The sequence below is a fragment of the Perognathus longimembris genome, chromosome 10, assembly GCF_023159225.1.
Source record: "Perognathus longimembris pacificus isolate PPM17 chromosome 10, ASM2315922v1, whole genome shotgun sequence".
In the NCBI taxonomy this organism is placed as follows: domain Eukaryota; kingdom Metazoa; phylum Chordata; class Mammalia; order Rodentia; family Heteromyidae; genus Perognathus; species Perognathus longimembris.
The window spans coordinates 70938509-70961324 of NC_063170.1; the positions used below are offsets into that span (position 1 = coordinate 70938509).

Below are 22816 nucleotides of genomic sequence, written 5' to 3' on the forward strand. Positions count from 1 at the left end.
CCGCCGCGCCTCGGGCCTTTCGGCCGCCATGAGCGGACAGAGATGCCAGCAGAGAGGCGGGAGGTGTCGGCAGAGAGGCGAGCCGCGCGCGGGCAGCCCACGTGGGGTCGGTGACCGTGGCACGGCACGTGTGGCCAGCCGTCAGGCAGGACGCCGGCCCACCGTGCCCCGACGTCAGGCGGCCCCCCTCTGAAAGACTAGACTCCGGGTTCCTATGGTTCCCGGGTTCCTCTAGGTACGGAAGCGTGGCGACCCCCCTTTTTTATATTACTCGTTTGAAGCAGGGTTGGTGTAGAGCCCAGGCTGGCCGGAAACTCTAGATCCTCCCGACCCAGGCATGGCTTCCGTGCCTGGCTTTCTCTTGTTTCATTCTAGTCAGGTGGCAGCCCGTGCAGCCCTCCCCGGCCCCGGCCCCGGCCCCCAGTCCACGCGTCACGCCCGCAGCGTCTGGAGCGCATCACCCAGAGAGCTGCGCGGCCTCCTGGCCCGCCCGGCCCGCGGTGGCAGTCGGGAGAGGAGAGGCCTGTCCCAGCGTCACCGCGGAGGCCACCACCACGGGGGCTTTGGTTGCTAGGGGCTGGCCTCCCTCTGAGTGAGGCCTGACACCCTGTCCCGTGGCGGGGGGCCCCAGGCGGCGGGGGGCCTTCTGGAGGACAGCCCAGGCCGGCCCAGCTGGGATCAATTGTAGGGTGCTCGTGTCCCCACCCAGAGCCTCCAGCCGCTCTGCCAGCTGGCTCACAGCCTGTGTTGCAGGCCGTGCGTGCCAGGCGGTGGAGATCTCTGCTCTCGCCTCCTGGGTCAGGCCCAGCGGGGCCCAGCCGAGGCTGGTGGGCCTCCAGGACTGTGCGAGTGGACACCGGGCAGAAGGCATCCTTGGGACAGGCCCACGGCCCCTGGGGAGGGGCTGCCTTTGGCCCCACGCGTTCCTTGGCTCCTCGAGGCCTGGGCGTGGCGGGGGCTCGGGGAGCCTCGTGCGCGCGTCTGTGTGTTGGCAGGTCTGCCCCCCGCGGCGCAGTGCGGAGTGAAGGTGTGCGTCCCACGTCGAGTCTCCACACTCACTCTGAGTGGGCCACGTGACCCCGGTGTCTCCCCACGTCCCCCGCCCCGCACGCCTGGTGCCCCCGGTGGTGAGCGGCAGAGGAGCGAAGGGGGGGGTGAGGGGTGCGGCTCGGACCCCGGCTTTGTGCCCGGGTTCTTCACGGCCAGCACCTTTCATTCGGTGGCACCGGCTCGCGCCCGCCTGCTGGGTGCTGGGGCCGCCTTTGTAAGGAGGTGGACAGCACTGCCTTCTAAGCTGTGGCCTACGGGGAAGGAGCTGTCCTCCAGCGCCCCGGAGGCCAGACACGACACCCTCTCCTTCCCTCGTCCTGGCGCCGCCTTCCCTTGCTGCCGTGCTTGTGGCCCCCAGTGGGTCATGGTGAGGAGGGGTGCATAGGGCCAGCCTCCTGGGACCCCTGCTGCCCTCGCACCAGTCTGCCATCTTGCCTGAGCTGGGTGCCCGGCTTGGGCGTCGCAGGGCCCTCGTGCTCCTTCCAGAGACGGGCAGGGTGGAGCAGGTTCGGGTCTCAGCCTCCAGCCTCCTGACTCCATAGCCTGCACGTCCTCACAGATATGAGCACCAGCGACCCACAGAGAGGACCCTCGGCCCTGGTGACCGGCCTAGGACGAGGGACTGGCCGCGTGGCCTGGGGCTCGTGGGACATGGAGCGTTCTTCCTTCTCTCTGGTGGGGCTCCAGGCTGCCCTCCCCAGGCAGGAGGGCAAAGGCCGCACAGGGCCCTTTGGTTGGCTGTCATGGCGCCTCTGCCGGCCTTGGGCACCCCAGATGACATCCTCCCCTTTTGCCCTCATGGCCCCAGAAGGCCTGGGCTCCCAAATCCTCCCGCCACCCTCCGGGCGTGCTGGGAGCAGCTGACCATCGGGAAATGTTGTGTGCTGGCTCAGTAAGTGAGGCTCTAAAAATAGCTGCTGCTTTGAAAAGCCCATTGTTTGCAGCCCTATGTTTTTCTAGTGTATAGAAGCCCTCCTGGAGTCTGTCGGTAGTTGGGATGATGCCCTTGGCAGAGCCCAGCCCAGCCGTAGCTCCGCCCCTGAGGCCCGAGCAAGTCCTTAGGCCTGGAGGCCGTGGGCGGCCCAGGCCGGGCCAGGAGCACATCGGATGGAGGCCAGCAGGGGCGAGGAGCTGCAAGAGCCCGTCCCAGGGCGTTCACACACGGAGCCCGCCTACAGCCCTGTGGCCACGAGGCTCAGACGGGCTGAAGCTGCCCCTGCAACCAAGCTTGGCACAGTGTCCCCTCTCCCCGACCCTGCTCTCAGGCTGCTAAGTTGGGCCCATGTGAACCCTAGCCTGCTGGGGGGGGGGGGGTCCATGCTCCCTCTGGGGCTGACTGCCCGCCTTCCCTGCCCTCGGGAGACTGAGGCCCTAAGGATGGCTGTCACCCAGCCTAGCCCAGGCCCTGGGAAGGAGCCTGGCGGGACGGAGGGGTCCACCCTGTGGGTCTCTGCGGGCTGGAGCGGCCCGGGGCACGGGAGGGGGGAGGGGAGGAGCAGGAAGGGCTGGGCCCGCCCAAGTCCAGGGCGCACACGGGCCGCCCGCCTCGCCCTGCCTGCTGGAGGGTCCCCTCCAGCCGAAGCCTTCGAGACCTGTCCTGCCGCCTTTCCCAGTCCGGGAGCCGGCCAGTGCGGCGTGACCCCAGCCCAGGGCCCTGCGGGAGACGCCCGCGCCCCGCTGCGCTGCCCGCCGTGAGGGCGGGAACCCCGGCCTCTGGGCCACGGAGGTCTCTAATTATGGCCTGGGAAATCACGAATGACTTTTCTCAAGAAAAATGTTAGTCAGGAGGTTCTGGCCACGGGCAGGACTAAGGAGGGCCCCGCCGCGCCCCACACCGCCGCGGGGGGCTCCGCAGCCCGGGGCTCCGTCCTCCGTCCGGCCCGACCCCAGCGGGCGCACACGCCCGGGCACAGAGCTCAGCACGCACTCGTGAGAGTACAGGTGTGTGTTCCACACCGTTTTCTGGTATTTCCAGTCAAGCAGATGGTTGCAAACCCAGTTGTGGAACCCAACTATACCCACACACATCTGTGACGTGTGCACACTCAGTGATGTGTATGCACATATGTATGGGCAACCATGTGTGTACCTGCATGCACACTTGCGTGCACAGGTATGCCCGTGTGCAAGACCGTCACACGTGTGCAGGCAGATGCGGGTGCACAGGTGCACGTGGATATCCGCCTGCACGGTCACACGCATCCTGTGTACACGCTCAAGCAGGTGTGCGTGACTGCACCCACACCAGTGCCCACGGGGATGGGTGCACACACGCTGGCGTCTGGCACGCGTGGCCCCTCAGCAGCGCCTGGGGAGAAACGGGGGGCGGCTCGGGGGCTCTGGGGCCGAGGGAAGGCCGTCGCCGCGGGGCCTGGCCTCGGCCGCAGCTCTCCCACCTGAGGGCCGAGGGGCCGCTGGCGCCCCCCCACGGCAGGGGTGCCCGAGCCCGGCTGCCCGGGGCCAGTGCGGCGTGTCACGTGGGGAGGCCCCCCTCTTCCGGGCAGGGGGCCGGGACGGGGAGGAGGCGCCTGAGAGCCGGTCCGCGGCGAAGCACCCACGGAGGCTAAACGCCCGGCCGGTTCCTCGCACTCTGCACTGCCAGAGCCAAGCAGCCGCGTGACCCCTCACGCTCTGGCCCTGCCCTTTCGGGAGGCTAGACAAGGCAGGGCGACCCCTTCTCAGCCCTCCTGAGCCCCGTGAGACGCCCGCTGCTGGGGCCGTGCGCGTGGAGGTCGACTGCAGGAAAGGGGGACCGCGTTGCTCGTATTGGGCTAGGTCCCGTGTGCACATCCAGGCCCAGCCAGGGAGGGCCAGGGTCTAGGGAGCAAAGGCGAAGGGGCTCTGAAGACAAGCATGGCATAGCTAGCGTGGCAGCACCCCCAAGTCTCTGCCGAGGAAGTGGGGGTCCGTGAGCACAGAGCTGGAGCGCCGGGGAGAACCGTTGGCTCATGTGGGGAGATGGCGGCCCGGGGAGCCCAGCCGCAGCTCGGGACGGGGCCTCCCCAGCCCTGCCTGCCGAGGCCGGGACAGCGGGGCTCACGGGGACCCCGCGTTGGTCCCAGCCAGCAGAGCCAGGATGTGGCGGCATCCTTCTCCCAGACCCAGGTCTCCCAAGCTGCAGTGTCCCGGGCTGAGCCCGGGGGGGGGGGGGAGGGGCGGGGCGGGCACAGAGGGTGGACTGAGGCGTCCCCAGGAACGGGGCGATGTGCGCAGCAGGCCACCCGTCCCCTCTCTGGTGCTGGCGGGGCAGGACCTCTTCGGGGTTGACAAGGGGTCCCCCGAGAAGACAATGTGTAGCTGGTGACAAGTGAGACTTAGAGACCTGGGGGTCCCTGCTGTGGAAGAAGAGGGTGGGCGCCTCTGAGACGGGCCCCACCCACAGTGGTGTTTGGGGGTGGCTTGGAGTCAACATGCCCTGGGCAGAAAATCTGAATGGAGGTGTAGGAGCGGGGAGAACCAAGAATCGCGTGAGCCTGTATGGGCACGTAGGCTTTCGCGTGCACCCACATACGTGTGCGTGTCTGTGTGTACGTGTGTGCATATGATCACACGCACGTGCCTGTGCGTGGGTTGGAGCAGCAGGTGTGGGAGAGCGCGTTCTGTCCATGAGCAGAGCACTCGGGGTGGGGGCGAGGCCCAGGCCCCACTGAAGTCCTAACTACCCCTGGTGGACAGGAATGGACACGGGGGCACAGAGGTCCTTCCCCAGCCACACAGAGGGCAATGGAACCAAAGTCCCAACCCAGAGGCAGCGGGGGGAGGGAGGGAGGGAGGGAGGGAGGGCGGGGAGCTGCCTGCCCTCTCTCCTCGGGGGAGCAGGGTTGCGCCCCGCGGTGCCCTGCCACCTCCCAGGGCCTGTCGCTGACCCTCTGCGAGCCAGAGCCTGGAGTCCCGGGGGGGGGGGGGGGGGGGCTGCCTGGGCTGCGGGCCGGGGCAGAATGTGGAACATGGCTCATCCCGAGAGCAAGAGCTGCTCTCCACCTCCCTCCCTGGTTTCTGTCCACGGAGACCAGGTTCCCTGGGGACTGTTTTCCGAGGGTTCCGGCCCTCATGGCAGGTGGGCGGGGCATACACACAGCCTGTGTGCAGGTGGGCAGTGGAGGTAAGCTGCGACCACGCAGCCCGAGCACAGACTGCAAGACGAAATGACTCTGTGAGCCGAGGCCTTGGCCCACGCCCCTGGTGGAGGTAGGGCCTGCCGGGCAGAGGGCTCACCCTCCCGAGCACCCTGCCGTGTTGGGCAGCGTCACCCGGAGAACTTCAGCCTCCGCGTGTCCTTCTGCCGAGCCTGGTGACCAGACCCCCCCCGGCTGCTCTCCTAGCCCTGCAGTCCCAGCACCTGGTAGAGGCCGCAGCTTCTGCTCCCAGCGGGCTGTAATGCGGGCTTGGCACCTGGAGTTCACCCCTTGCCAGCGAGGATCGGTCGTGTGCACTGCCGTGTCGGTAGGGGGCCGGGCCCACCCATCATCTGTGAGAGAGTCTGTGATCAATTAGCCATGTCTGCTGGGCCTGCTGGGCCTGCTGGGGCAGGTGAGCTTGCACAGGTCGGCCGCCCCCACCCTGGAACTCAAGTCTTGCGTGGCGTCTGACAGCGAGAGCAGAGCTGTTTTATTTCTGGCTTCCTAGGCACGGCGACCTGCTCAGCCGTGTGATGTATCTGTTCCCGTTAATCTTACAGTCAGTCAACCCATCTCCAAATCTCTTCCAGAAGAACAGCTGTCAGACCAGCTCTTCACCCATCCCGACGTCAGTGTCACGACATGGATCTAGAAATCATTTAAGCCCCTTGTTGACGGGTGTTTGCATGGTCCCCAGTCATCACTGCTGTGGACTCCTTGGCTTATTTCCCCCTTTGTGGACTGCTCTTGCTGGTCTTGTGGCGGTGCGTGTTAGGCAGGTACCTTAGCACCGGATCTAGGCCCCCAGCTCTGTTGGTTTTTGTCGTTTGGGATAGGGTCCGCCGCCGTCTTCCTGCCCGAGCCTCCCGCTTGGCTGGGCTCCATGCGACCGCCAGTGGCTCATCTCCTTGACAGAACTCTCCGGAAGAGGGCTTGCCGCACCACGAGCCTCTCCTGAGAGATGCGGGCAGCCTAACCGCCGTAGAATCCCCGAAACTGAACGGCAGGGACTCCCACCGCATTCCTCGGTCTGCCTGTGGCTGGGCGTCGGGAGAGAAGGCGAATTCGGGGTGCTGTTGAGGGCCGCGTCTGATGGCGGGAGTGTTGACGTGCAGAGCAGCTTTGCCCAGGGGGGGTCGAGGCAGGGATGGGGGGGCCAGCCCAGCTGTGTCCTTACCAAGTCCCAGCTCGAGACTCGTGCACAGGGACGCGAAACGTGGCCCCATTGGAGCCGCCTGCTGAATGCCCTGTGGCCCTGTCAGGAAGTAGGAGGACGGCAGGCGCCTGGGCCACCGGGAGGTCCCTTGGGCTGCGGGATGTGCAGCGTCGTCCCTGCCCCGATCGGAAGGAGGGCGGGGCTCAAAGCCCCCAGCCTCGGGGCGTTGCTGTGGGAAACGCGTGCCCTCCTGGGGGTGGGGGCAGCCCTCCTGGTCGGCGAGGGCAGCGTGTCCCCCCCCCCCCCCGTGTCCTGGCTGGGGAGCTGCCCTGCAGTGAGGCCGCCCCTCTCCTGGCTCTGCCCGCGGGGCTGGGCATCGCCCGCCAGCACGGCGTTTTCACTTGCACCTCTCCGCGTGTCAGTACAGACGAGCTCCTGGTGCCTAACGCTGTGTGGTTTCCGACGGGCACTGTTCCTGCGTCAGCAGAGGACTTAAGCTACGCGGGGGAAAGGCCTGCCTGCCGCGCCTGTCCTCTCGCCCGCCCGCGTTGCCCCCCCGGGCGGCCTGGACGTGGGGCCACCCAGCCGTTTCCCTTCTTACCAGGCTGGGCCGGCGTTGGGGTTGCTGTGGAGTTGGGAAAGGCTGTGACTTTGCAGAACCTGTGGTGGCCGCAGGGGGCACCTGGGCTGGACTTGGGAGGAGGGACGGAGGTCCTGGTCTCGCGTGGAGGTAGCCCTTCCCTCCCTCTCCCCCATGCTCCCCTCCCGCCCTCCGTCCCGCCCTCCGTCCCTCCCTCCCTTCCCTTCCTGCCCTCCTGCCCTCCAGAGCCTGCTGGCCTGCTGGGAATTCTGGGCTGGCACCGTCCTGCGGCGCTCCTCTCTGCCCCTTCCCAGGCGCAGAGCCTCCTCCCGGGTGGGTGGCGCCCCTCCTGACATCCGGCCTCCCCACGGCCGAGCAAGGCCAGCTCAGCCGGGGAGCGGCACCTGCTCCTCTGCCCTCATGCCCTGCCCCGGGCAGCATTCCTCCGGGAATGGAGGTGACTCCCGGGCTTGCAGGCAGCGGGGCCCACTCTCTCCCAGTGCCCCGCGCTTGTAGCCATGTTCAGGCACAGAGGGCTGAGTCCCCCAACGTGGACGGGGGCATGTTTACCCCAGCACCCCGGGCTCCACCGGGGGCAGCATGGTGAACTAGGAAGGGTCTCTCCGCTGAGCCGCCTGGCAGCTCACTGAGGGGTGTCCCACGCCCTAAGGACTGCAGGGAAGGGGTACACCCCAGGAGAGGAGCTCAGCTCAGGACCTGCTTCCACCCAGCCTCTCTCTTGCACGCACGCACGCACGCACGCACGCACGGACCAGCCCTTGAGATGCTCCTGTGTGTGTAGACTGCAGCAGAGGTGAAAGGAGACGAGGCCCGGAGGCCGTGGCTGGGAGCAGAGGCTTGGTGTCCAGACAGCCAGGGTGGGCTTTCCCCGCCTGGCTGCTCCTGGCTGCTCCTGGCGTGCGCTCACTGATCCCCCAGCGCCGGCTGTGGCTCCGCTGGTCTTTTGTGAGGCAGTTGGCTGTAGTCCTGAGCACTTGATGCGAGCCGTGGGCCCAAGCCTCAGGCGAGGACTGAGTGTTTTTTCCTCTTTCTTTTTGTTGGTACTGCAGTTTGAACTCAGGTCTTTGTACTTGCTTGGCTCATGTTCTACCACTTGAGCTATGCCTCTGGCCTGGCCTTTGGCTGGTTAATGTGGAGACAGGGTCTCCTTTCTGCTTGGGCTGGCTTTGAACTGGGATCCTCTAGGTCTCCGTCTTCTGCAGTAGCTATGACGACAGATGTGAGTCACCTTTGCCCTGTGAAGCAGGGGTGTCCGGGCCTGCCAGCCCCGGCCCTGCCCCACACGAGACCAGAAGACACTGGTGGGTGCAGCGCAGAGGGGTGGGGGTGGGGATGTTCTGCAGTCCTTCAAGCAGAGATCACCTGCCTAGCAGTGCGAGCCCCTGCGTCCACCCCCACGCTCCCCGCGGGAGCTCATTTCTGTCCCCTGAAAAGCAGTGGGCCGCACAGAGCCGGGTTCACAGGCAGGTGAGGGCCTGCGGGCCCTCTGTTCCCCCCCGGGGGCGGCGGTTCCACCCCTGCGTGATGTTTGGATGTGTGGGGTGAGAGGCAGCAAGGTTGTGGGGAGTACCCTGGCTCGTGGCACCCCAGCTTGGAGGCTGCCCCCTGGGGCCGTACGCAATGACAGCCGGTCCTCCTGGGCCTCAGTCTCCTCACCCACACTGAGGAGTCGGCACTTCCTCCCCTGTGGGCCGGGACGGCTTCAGGGAGTCGATAAGTCCTCCTTTGCACGCTGATGTGAAGGCGTAGAGTGCTTGTGCAACATGGGATCACGTCCGATCCTGCCGTAGCAAGGACCGTTGACAGGCGTGAACACCGGACATGCGTTAGCACAGTGGAGAGGCTGGGGTGTGGCGCGGGCGTGAGCATCATTAGCACAGTGGTGAGGCTGGGGTGTGGCGCGGGCGTGAGCATCGTTACCCCAGTGGTGAGGCTGGGGTGTGGCGCGGGCGTGAGCATCGTTACCCCAGTGGTGAGGCTGGGGTGTGGCGTGGGCGTGAGCATCGTTACCCCAGTGGTGAGGCTGGGGTGTGGTGTGGGCGTGAGCATCGTTACCCCAGTGGTGAGGCTGGAGGCTGGGGTGTGGCGCGGGCGTGAGCATCGTTACCCCAGTGGTGAGGCTGGAGGCTGGGGTGTGGCGCGGGCGTGAGCATCGTTACCCCAGTGGTGAGGCTGGAGGCTGGGGTGTGGTGCGGGCGTGAACTTCGTTACCCCAGTGGTGAGGCTGGGGTGTGGCGCGGGCGTGAGCATCGTTACCCCAGTGGTGAGGCTGGGGTGTGGTGGGGGCGTGAGCATCGTTAGCACAGTGGTGAGGCTGGGGTGTGGTGCGGGCGTGAGCATCGTTACCCCAGTGGTGAGGCTGGAGGCTGGGGTGTGGTGTCGGCGGTGAGCATCGTTACCCCAGTGGTGAGGCTGGGGTGTGGCGCGGCGTGAGCATCGTTACCCCAGTGGTGAGGCTGGAGGCTGGGGTGTGGTGCGGGCGTGAGCATCGTTACCCCAGTGGTGAGGCTGGGGTGTGGTGCGGGCGTGAACTTCGTTACCCCAGTGGTGAGGCTGGGGTGTGGTGCGGGCGTGAGCATCGTTACCCCAGTGGTGAGGCTGGGGTGTGGTGCGGGCGTGTCCTGGCTTGGGGCGGGGGCGGCCCCCCTGGTCACGTGGCTCGCCTCTCTGCCGTCTCAGGACCTGCTCTTCGGGAAGCAAGGCCCGGTCCAGTTACGTTAGGTGACCCCGTCTCCGAGCCCAGTCCTGGGGAGCGGGGAGCACCGCGTGCCCGGGGGAGGCTTGTGCTGGCTCGGTGTTTGCTCTGGGTGCCGAGGGGTCTGCGTGGCCCGCAGGAAGCCGACAGAAGCCACGCCGAGCAGGAGAAGCAGCCGGGCCCGGGAGGGGGCCCCGGGAGCCGGGCCGCGGGGGCAGCGCCTGGGCGGGCTCCGCGTGGGGGAGGGGCTGGGCCGCCGCGCTGCGCCCCGGGCTCGCCCGCTCACCGCCTCTCCCCTCTCTCCGCAGCGTCGAGGGCGAGGCCCCCAGCAGCGAGACGGGCACCTCCCTGGACAGCCCCTCCGCCTACCACCAGGGCCCCTTGGTGCCCGGTTCCAGCCCGAGCCCGGACCACTACGAGCACGCGCCGCTGGGGGCCTATGGGCTGTACCCGGGCCTGCCGGGGCAGCCGCGCGCGCGGAGGCCCAAGCTGCAGCACTCGGCGTCCATCCTGCGCAAGCACGCCGAGGAGGAGGCCATCAAGCGCTCGCGCTCCCTGTCCGAGAGCTATGAGCTCTCCTCCGACCTGCAGGACAAGCAGGTGGGCGGCCCCGGCGCGGGGCGCGGAGCGTCCCTCGGGGCCCCGGGTGTGGGAGGGGCAGCGCCGGAGCCCTCCCGCGTCCAGACGCCCCTGTGGTGTCCCAGTCCCCGGGACTCGGGTCACGTGACCCGCCACAAGGTCCTCCGGCCCAGGGGACAGCACCAAGGACGGAAGCGCGCCCCAGCCGCCGGAGCGGCGCCGCTCACCCTCTCCACTCCGGTTGGCGGTGCCAGGTCCCCAGGGGCCCGGGGAGGAGGGCGGCCCACGCTAGGTGCGCAGAGCAGGCCCTCCCACGCGGCACACGGAAGGACGCCAGCCGCGGCCAGAGGCCGGTGGCGAGTGCGCCCACGCAGCCCCGGCGCCCGTGCTCTCCCGCCCCCGGGGGAGTGGAGTGCGGGCAGCAGCTCTCAGCCCAGGATGGGCAGGGATGTCTGCCCCCCCAGCCCCCGCTCCTGGGCGCCGAGCTTGGAACAGGCAGCCAGCCCCCATCCCCTCCCCCCTACCCCCCCCCAGCTGCTTTCAGCCTGGCCCACACCTGTCCGCTCCGTCTCCCCGCTGGTCCTGGAAGCAGAGGTCTGGGCTGGTGCGGCCCCCAGCCGGGCCGCCGCGGGGGAGGCAGCCCCCCCTGCCGTCGTGGGCTCCATGTTCAAAGCCAAAGAGATGCCTGTAGAACCCTTAGAATAGAAACGAGAAAGGCCGCGCGTTCAGGGCTCGTGTGCTGCCGCTGCGCGTTCTCACCCCGCACGCGGTGGCCACGCGCCGGTGCATTCCCGACACGGCCGCCTGCGGGGAGCGGCCGGGGTGCTGGCACAGAGCTCGGCTCAGGAGCAAATCCAGGAAGTGGGGCTCCCGGGACTGAGCTGGGGACGATGCAGAGGGGCTCTGGGAAAGCGTGACCCAGGCACGAAGGCCCTGGGGACGCGAGGGTGACCGGGAGAGGTGGCGGCCCCGGTGGCCGCACAGCATTCCCTAACGGGGCGGGTGGCGTGGGGTGGGGTGGCGCCGCGTCCCGCCAGCGCAGGGGCCGCATGGAAGGGGGGGGCACACCAGGCGCCCGCCGGCTGCCCTGGGAGGCAGACGGGTCACTCCTCGCTCACCCTGTTCCCGGCCCCCTGCGTGAGTCAGGGCCACAGGCCCAGGCCGGGTGCTGGGGAGGGGTCGGGGTGTCTCGGGAGGGTGCACGTCCCCCGGCACAGCCCGCGGGGAAGCCCGTGCTCACCCACTGCCTTCCCTGCCCCCCGTGTGAGCACAGGCAGGGCCTCACGTCAGTGCCCGCCGAGCAAACGGCGGCTGGCCGGGCACTGGTGGCTCGCGCCTCTCACCCAGCTGCTCGGGAGGCTGAGCTCTGAGGACCACAGTTCAAAGCCAGCCCGGGCAGCGAAGCCCATGAGACTCATCTGCAGTTAAACACCAGAAAACCTGGAAGCGGCGCTGTGGCTCCAAGTGGTAGAGCGCCAGCCTCGAGCAAAAAGAGCAGGGCAGCCCCTGGCTGGCAGAAAGAAAGAAGAAAGCGGGGCCTGGGAGTCGAGGCGAGCGGAGGGGGGGCCTCTCTGGGTGTCTGCGCGGGGAGAAGCGGAAAGGGGTCTTGATGGCTCTGCCTCGCGGCAGCCCTGACCCCAAAGCACACGCAGACTTGGGCCGGGCTCAGGAAGAGGTGGCTGGTGCTCAAGGTCCCGGGACAGCAGGAGAAGAAGCCCGAGAGGGAATGCTGGGAGTCTGAGGTGCCTCAAGACGGGGTGCCCCTGCAGACAGGGCGGGGTTCGGGGGTGCGGCCCTTCCTCCCTGAGGATGACACACAGCAACCGCAGCGCGAGGCAGCTGCTCCCGAGGCCTCCCGCCCCCTTCACGCCCAACTCGACCCCCCACCAGCCCCAGGAGCGTGGGGAGCTCCCTTGAGACAGTGTGCCCCTACCAGGTGTACAGCCTGAGCTGCTGCCCGTTCCCCCACCTCCCGAGGGCCCAGCCTGCCCTCTCCCAGCCTCAGTGCTTCCCGGGAGGGCCCCTGGCCCGGCCCAGGGCCCCGGGGATGCTCAGCACTCTGCATACGCCAGCTTTGCTTCCCTTCCTCCCTCCCTCCCTCTCTTCTTTCTTCCCTCCCTCTCTCCCTCCCTCCCTCCCTCCCTTACCCTCCTGTTCTGCTCAGGGCCTGGACACAGGGCACTGCCCCTGAGCTTTGCGCTCAAGGCTGGTGCTCTACCACTTGAGCCACAGCGCCACTGCTGGCTTGTTGTGGTTAACTGGAGATGAGAGTCTCACGGGCTTCCCTGCCAGGACTGGCTTCGCGCCAGGCTCCTCAGATCTCAGCTTCCTGAGGAGCTGGGATCACAGGCGGGAGCCGCCGGGCCTGCCTGGCCAGCTGGGGTTTCTTGGTCTTATTTTATCCTGGGCGGTGTACTGGCCGTCGTCCCAGCCGGCCGGGGCCTGTGGCGGGCTGTCCCAGGCCGCGCCCCCGCACGGCGGGTGGGGGTCACCGGGCAGCACTTCCCTCAGCCCCTGCCTTCCCCCGCCAGGTGGAGATGCTAGAACGCAAGTATGGAGGTCGCCTCGTGACCCGCCATGCGGCCCGCACCATCCAGACCGCGTTCCGCCAGTACCAGATGAACAAGAACTTCGAGCGCCTCCGCAGCTCCATGTCGGAGAACCGCATGTCTCGCCGGATCGTGCTGTCCAACATGAGGATGCAGTTCTCCTTTGAGGGGCCCGAGAAGGTGCACAGCTCCTACTTCGAGGGCAAGCAGGTCTCCGTGACCAACGACGGCGCTCAGCTGGGCGCCCTAGGGCCCTCGGAGCGCGAGGGCCTCGGGGAGCCCGCCCTCAAGTCCCCAGCCCCCTCCAGCGACTTCACCGACGCCATCACGGAGCTGGAGGACGCCTTCTCCCGGCAGGTGAAGTCCCTGGCCGAGTCCATCGACGACGCCCTGAACTGCCGCAGCCTCCACGCGGAGGAGGGGCCGGCCCAGGAGGCGGCCAGGGCCCGGGACGCGGAGCCGCAGGCCGCGCTGCACGGCCTGGACCGCCACCAGCTGGACGAGATGACCGCCTCCTACAGCGACGTCACCCTGTACATCGACGAGGAGGAGCTGTCCCCGCCGCTGCCGCTCGCGCCCTCCGGGGACGGGCCGCCCGGCGCCGAGCCCGACCTGCGCCTGCGGGTGGGCGGCGCCGCCCAGGACTACTGGGCCCTGGCCCACAAGGACGAGAAGGCCGACACGGACACGAGCTGCCGCAGCACGCCGTCGCTGGAGCGGCGGGAGCCCCGGCTGCGCGTGGAGCGCCTGCCCCTGCTCACCGTCGAGCCCCCCAGCGACAGCTCGGTGGACCTCAGCGACCGCTCGGACCGCGGCTCGCTCACGCGGCACGGCGCCTACGAGCGCGGCCTCGGCCAGCCCGCCAGCCCCAAGCACGGCCCCCTCGGGGGCGCCCCCAAGGGCCCGCCCCGGGACGACCCCGAGCTGCGGCCCCCGGCCCCCCCCGGCCCCTGGAGAGCCACCTGGCCATCAACGGCTCGGCCAATCGGCAGAGCAAGTCCGAGTCGGACTACTCGGACGGGGACAACGACAGCATCAACAGCACGTCCAACTCCAACGACACCATCAACTGCAGCTCCGAGTCCTCCTCCCGGGACAGCGTGCGGGAGCAGACGCTCAGCAAGCAGACCTACCACAAGGAGGCCCGCCACAGCTGGGACTCGCCGGCCTTCAGCAACGACGTCATCCGCAAGCGCCACTACCGCATCGGGCTGAACCTCTTCAACAAGTGAGTCCGCGGCCGGGGCGGGGGGCGGGGGGCGGGGCGGGGGGGGGCGGGCGGGCGCTCCGCACAGGGGCCTGTCGGTGTCTGTGCCGAGGGCTTCAGAGCCGGGGAGCTGAGACCCCGCTCCCTCCGGTGCCCGCTGCTGGGCCACTGGGCCGGACGGGAGCTTCTCTGAGAAACCACTCGGGCAGGGCCGCCAGCTGTGAGTCAAGGGCTGCCCCTCACTCTGCTCAAGTGTCCCCCAGGAGGGAGGAGGAGGCTGGGCCCTGTCCCCCAGGAAGGGAAGAGGCTGGGCCCCGTCCCCCAGGAGGGAGAAGTAGGCTGGGCCCGGTCCCCCAGGAAGGGAAGAGGCTGAACCGGGTCACCCAGGAGGGAGGAGGCTGGACCGGGTCCCCCAGGAGGGAGGAGGCTGGGCCCCGTCCCCCACTCTGCTCATGTGTCCCCCCGGGAGGGAGGAGGCTGGCCACACCAGGCCTGGCCTCAGCTGTCCGAGTACCGTGGCTTGGGGACCGTGTGGAGCCCAGGACCTTGGGGCAGGCCTGTGGCGGGTGTCTGTGCCGGGGCCCAGCGCCAGGCTTAGGGGGAGCTGGGCAGGGCACACATCTGAGTCCGGGAGTAGAAACAGGCCGGCCGTGACCATGTGTGAGGGTAGGGAGGACGTCTGGGAGGCCAGGGAATTGGGTCATGGAGTCTGCTCCTTGGGGGTTCATGGAGGGGCTGCCGGCCAGCTCCGATTGCAGCCCCGAGGAGGACAGCGATACCTACAGGAACTATTCTTAGCAGAGCCCAAAATAGCAGGTGGGAGGGGCGGGGCGGAGCACCCCTCCAGAGCCTCACAGGCCCCGGTCCCCAGGGCCTCTGGGATTGGGGCTCCTCCGATGCCAGCCTGGTGCATTCCCCCAGGGCTGAAACCAAGAGTGAAGTGCACACCCAGGAGCTTCCCAGAAGGGCCACGGAACAGTACCGTGGCCCAGGGGGGGCCGGCGAAGACCGGAAGCTTTTGAGCCGCGCTGGTAGAGACTGGGAATATGGCCTAGTGGCAAGAGCGCTGGCCTCGTATACATGAAGCCCTGGGTTCAATTCCCCAGCACCACATATATAGAAAACGGCCAAAGTGGCGCTGTGGCTCAAGTGGTAGAGTGCTAGCCTTGAGCAAAAAGAAGCCAGGGACAGTGCTCAGGCCCTGAGTCCAAGCCCCAGGACTGGCCAAAAAAACCAAAACAAACAAAAGAGACGGAGTGGCGGGTGGCGTGTCAGCGGCCCGGCCTGGGCAGGGGGGCCCGGGACCTGATGGAGGGGCGGCCGTGGCTCAGCGCTGCGCCCCCTGGTCCAGCTAGGAGCTAGACGTCCGGCCCCTCACCTGCTGGGGCTGCAGCTCCTGCGACCCCTTTGCCCATGGCCTGCTGCGTACAGGGCCCCTGCGCCCCATCCAGAGCTGCAAGCGGGTGAAAGGGCGTGTCCCACTCCAGCCCCACGGCTCCTGGGCACCGCCCCGTCCAGGGCCAGCCCTGGCGTGGAGTGTGCGGTGCGTGACGCGCAGTTGGGCGGCAGGGCTGACTAGGGTCCCCCGGGGTGGAGGCGAGGGCCAGGCGCCCGGGCCCCTCCTTCAGCCGGCTCCGGCCTCCTGACCTCGCCACGCACCCCACATCCCGCGCTCGCAGCCGGAGCTCCACAACGCAGCGCGAGTGCCTCTGTGACGCGTGTGTGTGTGTGTGTGAGCTCCACAACGCAGCGCGAGTGCCTCTGTGACACGTGTGTGCATGTGTGTGAGCTCCACAATGCAGCTCGAGTGCCTCTGTGACACGTGTGTGTGTGTGTGTGAGCTCCACAACGCAGCGCGAGTGCCTCTGTGACACGTGTGTGTGTGAGCTCCACAACGCAGCGCGAGTGCCTCCGTGACACGTGCGTGTGTGTGAGCTCCACAACGCAGCGCGAGTGCCTCTGTGACACGTGTGTGCATGTGTGTGAGCTCCACAACGCAGCGCGAGTGTCTCTGTGACACGTGTGTGTGTGTGTGAGCTCCACAACGCAGCGCGAGTGCCTCCGTGACACGTGTGTGTGTGAGCTCCACAACGCAGCGCGAGTGCCTCTGTGACACGTGTGTGTGTGTGTGTGAGCTCCACAACGCAGCGCGAGTGCCTCTGTGACACGTGTGTGTGTGAGCTCCACAACGCAGCGCGAGTGCCTCCGTGACACGTGTGTGTGTGTGTGAGCTCCACAACGCAGCGCGAGTGCCTCTGTGACACGTGTGTGTGTGTGAGCTCCACAACGCAGCGCGAGTGCCTCCGTGACACGTGTGTGTGTGTGAGCTCCACAACGCAGCGCGAGTGCCTCTGTGACACGTGTGTGTGTGTGAGCTCCACAACGCAGCGCGAGTGCCTCCGTGACACGTGTGTGTGTGAGCTCCACAACGCAGCGCGAGTGCCTCTGTGACGCGTGTGTGTGTGTGTGTGAGCTCCAGAACGCAGCGCGAGTGCCTCTGTGACACGTGTGTGTGTGTGTGTGAGCTCCACAACGCAGCGCGAGTGCCTCCGTGACATGTGTGTGTGTGTGTGAGCTCCACAACGCAGCGCGAGTGCCTCTGTGACACGTGTGTGTGTGTGAGCTCCACAACGCAGCGCGAGTGTCTCTGTGACACGTGTGTGTGTGTGTGAGCTCCACAACGCAGCGCGAGTGCCTCTGTGACACGTGTGTGTGTGAGCTCCACAACGCAGCGCGAGTGCCTCTGTGACGCGTGTGTGTGTGTGAGCTCCACAACGCAGCGCGAGTGCCTCTGTGACGCGTGTGTGTGTGTGTGTGAGCTCCACAACGCAGCGCGAGTGCCTCTGTGACGCGCGTGTGTGTGTGAGCTCCACAACGCAGCGCGAGTGCCTCTGTGACACGTGTGTGTGTGAGCTCCACAACGCAGCGCGAGTGCCTCTGTGACGCGTGTGTGTGTGAGCTCCACAACGCAGCGCGAGTGCCTCCGTGACGTGTGTGTGTGTGTGTGAGCTCCACAACGCAGCGCGAGTGCCTCCGTGACACGTGTGTGCATGTGTGTGTGAGCTCCACAACGCAGCGCGAGTGCCTCTGTGACGCGTGTGTGTGTGAGCTCCACAACGCAGCGCGAGTGCCTCCGTGACGTGTGTGTGTGTGAGCTCCACAACGCAGCGCGAGTGCCTCCGTGACACGTGTGTGCATGTGTGTGAGCTCCACAACGCAGCGCGAGTGCCTCTGTGACACGTGTGTGTGTGTGAGCTCCACAACGCAGCGCGAGTGCCTCCGTGACACGTGTGTGCATGTGTGTGAGCTCCACAACGCAGCGCGAGTGCCTCCGTGACACGTGTGTGCATGTGTGTGAGCTCCACAACGCAGCGCGAGTGCCTCTGTGACACGTGTGTGTGTGAGCTCCACAACGCAGCGCGAGTGCCTCTGTGACGCGTGTGTGTGTGTGAGCTCCACAACGCAGCGCGAGTGCCTCTGTGACACGTGTGTGTGAGCTCCACAATGCAGCGCGAGTGCCTCTGTGACACGTGTGTGCGTGTGTGTGAGCTCCACAACGCAGCGCGAGTGCCTCCGTGACACGTGTGTGTGTGTGTGTGTGAGCTCCACAACGCAGCGCGAGTGCCTCTGTGACACGTGTGTGTGTGTGTGAGCTCCACAATGCAGCGCGAGTGCCTCTGTGACACGTGTGTGTGTGTGTGTGAGCTCCACAACGCAGCGCGAGTGCCTCCGTGACGTGTGTGTGTGTGAGCTCCACAACGCAGCGCGAGTGCCTCCGTGACACGTGTGTGCATGTGTGTGAGCTCCACAACGCAGCGCGAGTGCCTCTGTGACACGTGTGTGCATGTGTGTGAGCTCCACAACGCAGCGCGAGTGTCTCTGTGACACGTGTGTGTGTGAGCTCCACAACGCAGCGCGAGTGCCTCTGTGACGCGTGTGTGTGTGAGCTCCACAACGCAGCGCGAGTGTCTCCGTGACACGTGTGTGCATGTGTGTGAGCTCCACAACGCAGCGCGAGTGCCTGTGACGCGTGTGTGTGTGTGAGCTCCACAACGCAGCGCGAGTGCCTCTGTGACACGTGTGTGCATGTGTGTGTGAGCTCCACAAGGCAGCGCGAGTGCCTCTGTGACACGTGTGTGTGTGAGCTCCACAACGCAGCGCGAGTGCCTCTGTGACACGTGTGTGTGTGAGCTCCACAGCGCGAGTGCCTCTGTGACACGTGTGTGTGAGCTCCACAACGCAGCGCGAGTGCCTCTGTGACGCGTGTGTGTGTGTGAGCTCCACAACGCAGCGCGAGTGCCTCTGTGACACGTGTGTGCATGTGTGTGAGCTCCACAACGCAGCGCGAGTGCCTCTGTGACACGTGTGTGCATGTGTGTGAGCTCCACAACGCAGCGCGAGTGCCTCCGTGACACGTGTGTGTGTGTGAGCTCCACAACGCAGCGCGAGTGCCTCCGTGACGTGTGTGTGCATGTGTGTGAGCTCCACAACGCAGCGCGAGTGCCTCTGTGACACGTGTGTGCGTGTGTGTGAGCTCCACAACGCAGCGCGAGTGCCTCTGTGACACGTGTGTGTGTGAGCTCCACAACGCAGCGCGAGTGCCTCTGTGACACGTGTGTGTGTGTGAGCTCCACAACGCAGCGCGAGTGCCTCCGTGACACGTGTGTGTGCGTGTGTGTGTGAGCTCCAGAACGCAGCGCGAGTGCCTCTGTGACACGTGTGTGTGTGTGTGTGAGCTCCACAACGCAGCGCGAGTGCCTCTGTGACACGTGTGTGTGTGTGAGCTCCACAACGCAGCGCGAGTGCCTCCGTGACACGTGTGTGTGTGTGTGAGCTCCACAACGCAGCGCGAGTGCCTCTGTGACACGTGTGTGTGTGTGAGCTCCACAACGCAGCGCGAGTGCCTCCGTGACACGTGTGTGTGTGTGTGAGCTCCACAACGCAGCGCGAGTGCCTCCGTGACATGTGTGTGCATGTGTGTGAGCTCCACAACGCAGCGCGAGTGTCTCTGTGACACGTGTGTGTGTGTGTGAGCTCCACAACGCAGCGCGAGTGCCTCTGTGACACGTGTGTGTGTGAGCTCCACAACGCAGCGCGAGTGCCTCTGTGACGCGTGTGTGTGTGTGTGAGCTCCACAACGCAGCGCGAGTGCCTCCGTGACACGTGTGTGCATGTGTGTGAGCTCCACAACGCAGCGCGAGTGCCTCTGTGACGCGTGTGTGTGTGTGAGCTCCACAACGCAGCGCGAGTGCCTCCGTGACACGTGTGTGTGTGAGCTCCACAACGCAGCGCGAGTGCCTCTGTGACGCGTGTGTTTGTGTGAGCTCCACAACGCAGCGCGAGTGCCTCTGTGACACGTGTGTGTGTGTGAGCTCCACAACGCAGCGCGAGTGCCTCTGTGACACGTGTGTGTGTGTGTGAGCTCCACAACGCAGCGCGAGTGCCTCTGTGACACGTGTGTGCATGTGTGTGAGCTCCACAACGCAGCGCGAGTGCCTCCGTGACACGTGTGTGTGTGTGAGCTCCACAACGCAGCGCGAGTGCCTCCTTGACGTGTGTGTGCATGTGTGTGAGCTCCACAACGCAGCGCGAGTGCCTCTGTGACACGTGTGTGTGTGTGAGCTCCACAACGCAGCGCGAGTGCCTCCGTGACACGTGTGTGTGCGTGTGTGTGAGCTCCAAAACGCAGCGCGAGTGCCTCCTTGACGTGTGTGTGCATGTGTGTGAGCTCCACAACGCAGCACGAGTGCCTCCGTGACGTGTGTGCGTGTGTGTGAGCTCCACAACGCAGCGGGAGTGCCTCCGTGACGTGTGTGCATGTGTGTGAGCTCCACAACGCAGCGCGAGTGCCTCTGTGACACGTGTGTGTGTGTGAGCTCCACAACGCAGCGCGAGTGCCTCTGTGACACGTGTGTGCATGTGTGTGAGCTCCACAACGCAGCGCGAGTGCCTGTGACGCGTGTGTGTGTGTGAGCTCCACAACGCAGCGCGAGTGCCTCTGTGACGCGTGTGTGTGAGCTCCACAACGCAGCGCGAGTGCCTCTGTGACACGTGTGTGTGTGTGAGCTCCACAACGCAGCGCGAGTGCCTCCGTGACACGTGTGTGTGCGTGTGTGTGAGCTCCAAAACGCAGCGCGAGTGCCTCCTTGACGTGTGTGTGCATGTGTGTGAGCTCCACAACGCAGCACGAGTGCCTCCGTGACACGTGTGTGTGCGTGTGTGTGAGCTCCACAACGCAGCGCGAGTGCCTCTGTGACACGTGTGTGTGTGTGTGAGCTCCACAACGCAGCGCGAGTGCCTCCGTGACGTGTGTGTGCATGTGTGTGAGCTCCACAACGCAGCGCGAGTGCCTCTGTGACGCGTGTGTGCATGTGTGTGAGCTCCACAACGCAGCGCGAGTGCCTCTGTGACACGTGTGTGCATGTGTGTGAGCTCCACAACGCAGCGCGAGTGCCTCTGTGACACGTGTGTGTGTGTGAGCTCCACAACGCAGCGCGAGTGCCTCCGTGACACGTGTGTGTGTGTGAGCTCCACAACGCAGCGCGAGTGCCTCTGTGACACGTGTGTGTGTGTGAGCTCCACAACGCAGCGCGAGTGCCTCCGTGACACGTGTGTGTGTGAGCTCCACAACGCAGCGCGAGTGCCTCTGTGACGCGTGTGTGTGTGTGTGTGAGCTCCAGAACGCAGCGCGAGTGCCTCTGTGACACGTGTGTGTGTGTGTGTGAGCTCCACAACGCAGCGCGAGTGCCTCCGTGACATGTGTGTGTGTGTGTGAGCTCCACAACGCAGCGCGAGTGCCTCTGTGACACGTGTGTGTGTGTGAGCTCCACAACGCAGCGCGAGTGTCTCTGTGACACGTGTGTGTGTGTGTGAGCTCCACAACGCAGCGCGAGTGCCTCTGTGACACGTGTGTGTGTGAGCTCCACAACGCAGCGCGAGTGCCTCTGTGACGCGTGTGTGTGTGTGAGCTCCACAACGCAGCGCGAGTGCCTCTGTGACGCGTGTGTGTGTGTGTGTGAGCTCCACAACGCAGCGCGAGTGCCTCTGTGACGCGCGTGTGTGTGTGAGCTCCACAACGCAGCGCGAGTGCCTCTGTGACACGTGTGTGTGTGAGCTCCACAACGCAGCGCGAGTGCCTCTGTGACGCGTGTGTGTGTGAGCTCCACAACGCAGCGCGAGTGCCTCCGTGACGTGTGTGTGTGTGTGTGAGCTCCACAACGCAGCGCGAGTGCCTCCGTGACACGTGTGTGCATGTGTGTGTGAGCTCCACAACGCAGCGCGAGTGCCTCTGTGACGCGTGTGTGTGTGAGCTCCACAACGCAGCGCGAGTGCCTCCGTGACGTGTGTGTGTGTGAGCTCCACAACGCAGCGCGAGTGCCTCCGTGACACGTGTGTGCATGTGTGTGAGCTCCACAACGCAGCGCGAGTGCCTCTGTGACACGTGTGTGTGTGTGAGCTCCACAACGCAGCGCGAGTGCCTCCGTGACACGTGTGTGCATGTGTGTGAGCTCCACAACGCAGCGCGAGTGCCTCCGTGACACGTGTGTGCATGTGTGTGAGCTCCACAACGCAGCGCGAGTGCCTCTGTGACACGTGTGTGTGTGAGCTCCACAACGCAGCGCGAGTGCCTCTGTGACGCGTGTGTGTGTGTGAGCTCCACAACGCAGCGCGAGTGCCTCTGTGACACGTGTGTGTGAGCTCCACAATGCAGCGCGAGTGCCTCTGTGACACGTGTGTGCGTGTGTGTGAGCTCCACAACGCAGCGCGAGTGCCTCCGTGACACGTGTGTGTGTGTGTGTGAGCTCCACAACGCAGCGCGAGTGCCTCTGTGACACGTGTGTGTGTGTGAGCTCCACAATGCAGCGCGAGTGCCTCTGTGACACGTGTGTGTGTGTGTGTGAGCTCCACAACGCAGCGCGAGTGCCTCCGTGACGTGTGTGTGTGTGAGCTCCACAACGCAGCGCGAGTGCCTCCGTGACACGTGTGTGCATGTGTGTGAGCTCCACAACGCAGCGCGAGTGCCTCTGTGACACGTGTGTGCATGTGTGTGAGCTCCACAACGCAGCGCGAGTGTCTCTGTGACACGTGTGTGTGTGAGCTCCACAACGCAGCGCGAGTGCCTCTGTGACGCGTGTGTGTGTGAGCTCCACAACGCAGCGCGAGTGTCTCCGTGACACGTGTGTGCATGTGTGTGAGCTCCACAACGCAGCGCGAGTGCCTGTGACGCGTGTGTGTGTGTGAGCTCCACAACGCAGCGCGAGTGCCTCTGTGACACGTGTGTGCATGTGTGTGTGAGCTCCACAAGGCAGCGCGAGTGCCTCTGTGACACGTGTGTGTGTGAGCTCCACAACGCAGCGCGAGTGCCTCTGTGACACGTGTGTGTGTGAGCTCCACAGCGCGAGTGCCTCTGTGACACGTGTGTGTGAGCTCCACAACGCAGCGCGAGTGCCTCTGTGACGCGTGTGTGTGTGTGAGCTCCACAACGCAGCGCGAGTGCCTCTGTGACACGTGTGTGCATGTGTGTGAGCTCCACAACGCAGCGCGAGTGCCTCTGTGACACGTGTGTGCATGTGTGTGAGCTCCACAACGCAGCGCGAGTGCCTCCGTGACACGTGTGTGTGTGTGAGCTCCACAACGCAGCGCGAGTGCCTCCGTGACGTGTGTGTGCATGTGTGTGAGCTCCACAACGCAGCGCGAGTGCCTCTGTGACACGTGTGTGCGTGTGTGTGAGCTCCACAACGCAGCGCGAGTGCCTCTGTGACACGTGTGTGTGTGAGCTCCACAACGCAGCGCGAGTGCCTCTGTGACACGTGTGTGTGTGTGAGCTCCACAACGCAGCGCGAGTGCCTCCGTGACACGTG

The 22816-nt window shown here is 66.0% G+C and overlaps 1 protein-coding gene across 1 annotated transcript in view; it reads left to right on the plus strand.

Annotated features, from left to right (window-relative positions):
* Iqsec1 (IQ motif and Sec7 domain ArfGEF 1) overlaps nucleotides 1-22816 on the plus strand; it is a 54198-nt gene that overhangs the window by 8843 nt on the left and 22539 nt on the right. Inside the window, 3 exon segments of the mRNA XM_048356343.1 lie at nucleotides 9929-10220; nucleotides 12731-13678; nucleotides 13681-13976. Of these exon segments, the coding sequence (XP_048212300.1) occupies nucleotides 9929-10220; nucleotides 12731-13678; nucleotides 13681-13976 (1536 nt within the window).